We start from the raw sequence: 7,005 nt of genomic DNA, 5'->3' as shown, positions 1-7,005 counted from the left end.
TCCTCTGCTCCACCCCAGGACATCTTCACACCCGAGTGCAAATTCAAGGAGTCCGTCTTCGAGAACTACTACGTCATCTACTCCTCCACACTGTACCGGCAGCAGGAATCGGGGAGAGCTTGGTTCTTGGGACTCAATAAAGAAGGGCAGATTATGAAAGGCAACCGAGTGAAAAAGACCAAACCGTCCTCACATTTTGTACCCAAACCCATAGAAGGTAGGAGGGGGAATGGGGGGGGGGGGAAAACGCCGGTCGCTTTTCGGGTTCAGACGCAGCTGGGCTCGCTGATTCGAGCAAGCTAATATTTCGCACAAAGGCCCCCTCTCTCTCCGTGTGTCCCTCTCTGGCCTTTCCACAGCTGAGGGCCTATATTTTTCCCCCCACCTGATTTTGGGGATGGGGGGGGGCGGGGTGAGCCCGCAAGGGGGTGAGGGCCACCACAAGGGGGTTGTGTGGGTGTCGGAGAAACCTCCCTGGGTCCTTGTGCATGTGGGAAACTGACACTTTGCAGAGCAAAGGAGTAAAGATGCCAAAGAAGAAAAGGGCACCCCTTCCTGGTACCTAGTTGGCACCGTTGGTTGCCGGCCGGTTGCCGGGTGTCCGGGAGCCCAGTGGGCAGGGATCTGGTCCCGCAGAGGTGCCCCCTCCCCCCCCCCAGCTCTCGCTCCCAGGGAAAGCAAGGAACCGAGTCAAGGAATCGGGCCCCAAACTCGGAGGCCCATGGAAGGCGGTTCGTTCCGGGCGGCTTGTTAAGTTTTCCCATGGAGTGCAAGGAGGAGGCCCAGCTGAATTCGCAGCGGGTGGGGCCAAGTCCTCTGGATGGGAGACCACTAGAAAATCCCCAAGGGTCAGGTGGGTTATAAAGGGGGAAAAAATTCTCAGATCCCCTTTTGCGACCGACGGATCAGCGAAGTCGACGGGGGAAGCCGGATTCACTTTAACAACCGTCTCAAGAACAACAACGGGCAGGGATTTGCTTCGCAATTTCGGCCAGGGAGGTCATTTAGCAAGGAAATTTTGGGACTCCGACATCGTCATAGGTAGAAGGACCCCCCTCTAGATAAGGCGATACAGGTAGTCCTCGATTTATGACGGTTTCATTTAGTGACCGTTCGAAGTTACAACAGCACTGAAAAAAGGGGGCTGCAGGAATTGGATCTGGCCAGTCTAGAGAAAAGAAGGGCCGGGGGGGGGGGGGGAACAGGATAGCAAGTTTTCCAGTATCTGAGGGGCTGCCCCAAGGAAGAGGAGGGGGGTCAGCCTCTTCTCCAAAGCCCCAGAAGGCAGGAAAGGAAACAAGGGATGGAAACTGACCCAGGAGAGAAGCAACTGGGAACAAAGGAGAAAATCTCCTAAGAAAGAGGACAATCAACCCGTGGAACGGAAGTGGCCTCCAGAGGTTCTGGGGTCTTCATCCCTGGAAGGTTTTAAGAAGAGTTTGGACAGCCCTTGGTCTGAAGTGGTGTAGGGTCTCCTGCTGAAGCAGAGGGGTTGGACTAGAAGACCTCCGGGGTCCCTTCCAGCTCCTATTCTGAATTCTTGAGGTGTGGGTCAGGCCAGGTTATTCCTCTTTCTTGGAAAAGCAATTTCCGGAGCAGAGGCAGACGAGAGAAAAAGGGAGCAATTCGATCCTGCAATCGAGCAGCCGGCCTGGCAGGTTCCTCCTGCAAGAAGAAGGCGAGGATTCGCAGCCTGTCAGATCGGTCGGTCGCAGAGGTTGAGCCAAGGACAAACTCCCTCCCTGTATAATCCCAAGAAGCTCCTGGCAATTTACGGCTCAAGGCGCATCGAAGAAGAGAGCGGGTTAATTCAATAACCAGGGGGCATTCAGACAGCCAGGGAGGGGGGAGGGAAGGCCAGGTCCCAAATGTTGATGCATGCAAGCTCTTCTCCCAGCCCAAATTGAAATGCAAGACGGGATGGCTGGAAAAACAACTGGGAGGTTTTTTATACATATAAAACTATCTAACTATATCTAACTGTAACTATAACTCTATAACACACACACTCTCTCTCCTATCATCTATCTATCTATCTATCTATCTATTATCTATCTATCTATCTATCTATCTATCTATCTATCTATCTATCTATCTATCTATCTATCTATCTAGTTGGAAAAAGAAAAACACCCTCCCAGTTGTTCTTCAAACCATCCTGTCTTGCATTTCAATTTGGGCTGGAAGAAGAGCTTCCATGCATCAAAATTTGGGACTTGCCCCCCCACTATATATATAGGGAGGGCCAAGTCCCAAATCTTCATCCTGATTGGTTGGGAGTCTTGGTCTGTGTTTATTGGTCTTGGAGTTTTCTGTGTTCTGCTTGATTGGTATTTCTAATATCTTCTGTCTGTTTTTTGGCTCTTTTTGTATCTTGATTGGCTGGCAACATTGAGTTCCTGTATTGGAGGCTTTTAGTGCAGCTTGGCTCCGAGTAAATGGACGGCTGTCATTTATTAGGAAGCTAGGTTTCATCTGGGTGCCTGGTTGGGGTGTGTCTGAGCTGGGCATGATGCACAGGGGACTTCAATGTATGTTCCCTGCCACATACATTGGACAGACCAATAGAAGAATAAGTACCCGCCTGGATGAACACAAAAATGCAGTCAAAAAGCTGGAACACACCTCCTCACTAGTCCAACACATGAAAGCCACAGGTCATAGCATCGACTTCAATGGCACCAAAACCCTAGCCACTATAGAAAACCCTAGCCACAGAGTCATCAGAGAAGCCATAGAGATTGAAAAAAGACCAGAAAGCATGAACAGAAGAGATGATTCCACCAGGCTGTCAATCATTTGTAAGCCTGCACTCACCAACAAAAAAATCTCCACACCACTAGCCAGGCAAACACCTGGGCACAAACAGATCCCCCCTGATACCTCCAGCTCAGACACACCCCAACCAGGCACCCAGATGAAACCTAGCTTCCTAATAAATGATAGCCATCCATTTACTTGGAGCCAAGCCGCACTAAAAGCCTCCAATACAGGAAACACAATGTTGCCAGCCAATCAAGACAAAAAAAGCCACAAAACAGACAGAAGATATTAGAAACACCAATCAAGCAGAACACAGCAAACTCCAAGACCAATAAACACAGACCAAGACTCCCAACCAATCAGGATGAAGAAAAAACCATTCTGGCACAGCAATAGGCTGCCCCAAATTTAAATCTGAAACCACTGTAAAAGTCTCTAACTCACAGACGAACACTATACAAAAGCCTGATGATGGCAGATGAGATTCTGCCGAAACGTTGCTACAACTTTAAAAGCACAACTATAATGACGTGGGAAAATACCCGAACAAAGCTGAATACCGTACATATAAATACCCGTGAAAACTTAAGAAAACATATATGTTAGATCAATAAAGTGTCAGGAAATTAAATCATAAAACTCAGTATAAATGCTGAGAGACAAACAGCTACATTGGGTATTCATCAATTATCCAAATCAGATGATAAAGAAGTTGGAGGATGCTCCCTCTAGGCCTGGGAGTTAAAAGGACTTAAAAGTTGCCAAGTTTGGACACCCCTTTCTTTCTGAAGCTTGTGATTCCGGGGGCTTTTTAGCCTAGAAAGGAGATGAATGAATGTCTACCAAAGCATGGGAGATATTCATCAAGTGGACAAGGAGAAGCTGCAGTTCTTCTTCCCCAAAGACTAGACCCAGAGGTCACCCAATGACGTGGAATCTTGTAAGATAGATGAAAGATGGATATATTTTAATGGAAATGTACAATCCAAGCTCTGGAATTCACTGCTTCGCGACATGGTGCTGACTAGCAGTTTGGTTGGGTTGTCACCAAGAGTTGGAGGACCCCATGAAAATCCTGAGGACCCCCCCCCATGAGATGGATGAAGATATATCCCAACATGAATCCGGCATGTTGGAAATGTAGAAAGAAAGACGGTACCTTCTACCACATGTGGTGGTGCTGTCCAGAAGCTCAGAAATATTGGCTTAAAGTTAAACAATGGCTGCAAGAAATTCTTAAGGAACAAGTAGAATTGGAACCAGAATTATTTCTGTTAGGGATATTCACAAAGAAATGTGGAAAAAATATAAAATATATTGTATTACACATCTTAACGGCTGCTAGAATAGCTTATGCTCAATGCCGGAAGGACAACTGTATAACATCGGATGAACTGATTATTCAAAAAATAATGGCATGTGCTGAAATGGACCAATTGACTTGAATGATACGAGAGAGAGAAGAGTCTGAATACTATAGAATTTGAGAAAAATGGTATAATTGGATGGAATTAAGACAGGTAGAAAATGAAGGAATTAAAGAGAAGCAACTTATAGATTAAATGTATATATTCGCACAGAATTGTATATATTTGTAAATATGCACAAAAGGTAGAAATGGATGAGATGGATGCCACAAAACTGTTAATGTCACATTTATTTTTTGTTTTATTTTTAAAAGATACAAAAGACTAATAAAGTTTATTTTTTAAAAAGGAACAAGGAAACCCCGATGGCATGGGACTTCCTCTGAAGGCCATCTGCTGGGAGATGAAGGGGCTTTTCTTGGGCCGAGGGTGGGCCGTGGGGGGGAGCTGGCTGCTGGACTAGATGGGCCGGGGGTCCCCCTCCAGCAGGGCATTTCTGATACTCTTACCGGAAGTCCTTGACTTGGGCGGGTCATAATTCAGCGTCTCCAACAAAACACCTTCGTGGGCTGGGAGTCCCCACTCACTTTCTCCAATCGAGGGTTTCCGGGGGCAGAATCTGCGGCAGCCTAAGTCACATTCTTTGGGAGAGAAGCTGGGAATGGGCTTCTGGGTTTATCTTCCGTCTTTCCCCCTCCCTCTTTCTCGTGGCAACTTGGAAACAGGCACAGGAATGTTTTACAAGTTGACAACGATGAGCTCCAAATTTCCATTGCTAAGTCAGACAGTTGTTAAGGGAGCTTTCCCCATGTTACGACCTTCCTTGCTGCCGTTGTTAAGTGAATCACCGCAGTTGTGAAGTTGTTCTGACCCAAACCAAGGAAACCAACACGAAATGGAGGTAACAGCAAAACCTTTTAATGATTCTTTAGGAATTCCGTTCCTTAAAAGGCTGATTCAAACTCATTGTCTCTGATAAGGACGAGCCTGGCCAAGGGGGTGCGAGGCAGCCAAGAACGGCAGATTCTGGGACACAAGTATTTCTTAGTAACTTTTAGTAAGAAATACTTCAAACACAAAGAGTCTCCGCATACAAACCAAGATATTCCGAACGTCCACCAGGCTTGAGTGCAAAAAAACTTCTTTGCTTCCTGCAAAGAACTCCAGTTTCTCAGCTGGCTTTTATCCCTTAAGGGAGGGGCCATCACCTTGCAGCCTTACTCCTGAGTCGCCCATTTGGCTTAGCAACAGAAACTTTGCGCTCATCCTGATGGGGTGGTGGGGGCTGCTGAGCCAGGGTGCAAGGTGGCTGTGCGCTGGGGTGGGTGGGGATGGCTGGTGGGTGCCCGGCCTTGACCCCCCCCTCTGTGTCTCTCCCGCCTGCAGTGTGCATGTACAGAGAGCCTTCCATGCATGAGATTGGAGAGAAGCAAGGACGTTCGCGGAAGAGTTCGGGGACGCCCACCATGAATGGAGGCAAAGTGGTCAACCAGGACTCCACATAGCCTGACCAAGTGCCCACCACCAACACCCTCCTCCTCCTCTTCCTCCTCCTCCTCCTCCTCTCGGGCGACCCCTCTCTCCCTGCCACTTGCCCACCGCCCGTCCCCCACCCCAGCGAGACTGGAGCCAAGATCCACGGGCGACTTCTCTCCGCGTAGGATGGGGCATCCCTGCCTCCTGCTCTGGGACAGAATCCAGCGAACACAGACACCCACCCACACTCGCACACACCCACACGCACACACTCCCCCCCGCCCCCCCGAGAGGGGATGTATACCCAGCTGAGTGTGTGGAGGCCAGGAGAACTTCATTGAATCTGGATTCCATCCGGACTCTCATTTCCATTTGAAGCTGCAAAACTCTGTGCTCCGGTTTACTTGGATGGGGGAAATTGGTCAACTCTGCATAACCAATTATTATTATTATTATTATAATTATTATAAATAAATAAATTATCTATCTATAATAAATACATAATAAAGGTGTTATCTTTAAAAAATAAATCAGATTTGCTTTTTGGAGGCGTGAACTTTCTTTGTGATAGGGAAGCGAAGGGAGAAAGTGGAACGAATGGGAAATGGCAGGACTTTCGGGTCTGGGGGGGGGAAGGGGGGGGGACAGCACCCCCTGGATGCAAATAAGGTGGAGGGGCAAGCAGGAAGGACTCTCGCAAGGTCCAGTCTGGGTCTGCCACAGGGACCAGAGGTTTAGTCTTCCGAGATTCTGGGCCCATCCTCCCATTGAACATTTGAGTTGTGCAGTGACTGAGATTGTCGGACGAGAAGGTAGAAAAACAGCCGGGGAAGCGATCGAAGCCTTGGAAACGGGGGCCTTGTCAGTCAACAGAAATGCCGACTCACCACCAAGCTTATCCGGTACTTGGAAGCCGGCTTAATGGGTGGCCATCCACACCCCAATCCACACCTAAAACGCTACCCACAACCCAGGCACTCCATAAATACTAGGCATAGAACAGGCCACATTCCGGGCGGGGAAAAGGCCTTCTGCGGGCTGCAACACAAGTGCAAAAGCTCGAAGATTAAACCTCCGGTCTGGATGTCCGACCCAGATTGCATCCTGCAACGTTATCCCAGGACACGTAGATTGGCCTCTATTCAACTCAGACTTTTGCTTGATTAAGGCCAGGGGGTTATTTTTATATATATATATATACAGTATAAACTTGCCCATATATAATTACTTTTTTATTTTATTAAATAACTGGAAGGTGGTGAACACAGCCAACGCATCTGGCTCCTCCCCTTTCTCCGGGGGAACTGGGGAGGGGTGGTGGGCTGTTTTTGCAAAGGGGGTCTCTGAAGAATGGATCCGGGGGGCTTTGTTGCTCTGTTGCTTTCGTTGTTGGGTTTTT

The 7,005-nt window shown here is 48.2% G+C and overlaps 1 protein-coding gene across 4 annotated transcripts in view; it reads left to right on the top strand.

Moving 5' to 3' along the window:
• The window catches only part of FGF12 (fibroblast growth factor 12), a 165,274-nt gene extending 159,138 nt beyond the window's left edge, over positions 1 to 6,136 (top strand). For all 4 annotated transcript variants that reach the window (XM_087965629.1, XM_026688584.2, XM_087965628.1 and 1 more), the window contains 2 exons: positions 19 to 217; positions 5,517 to 6,136. In XM_087965629.1, the coding sequence (XP_087821755.1) occupies positions 19 to 217; positions 5,517 to 5,635 (318 nt within the window). In that variant the 3' untranslated portion in view covers positions 5,636 to 6,136. The remainder of the gene's footprint in view (positions 1 to 18; positions 218 to 5,516) is intronic.
• Positions 6,137 to 7,005: the final 869 nt, after the last annotated feature.

The sequence above is a fragment of the Notechis scutatus genome, chromosome 4 (assembly GCF_049901735.1).
Source record: "Notechis scutatus isolate UNSWTSFEM ecotype Mainland chromosome 4, rNotScu1.2, whole genome shotgun sequence".
NCBI classification, from domain to species: Eukaryota; Metazoa; Chordata; class Lepidosauria; order Squamata; family Elapidae; genus Notechis; species Notechis scutatus.
Note: the sequence above shows the minus strand (reverse complement) of the source record. Positions and strands in the feature narration are given on the sequence as shown.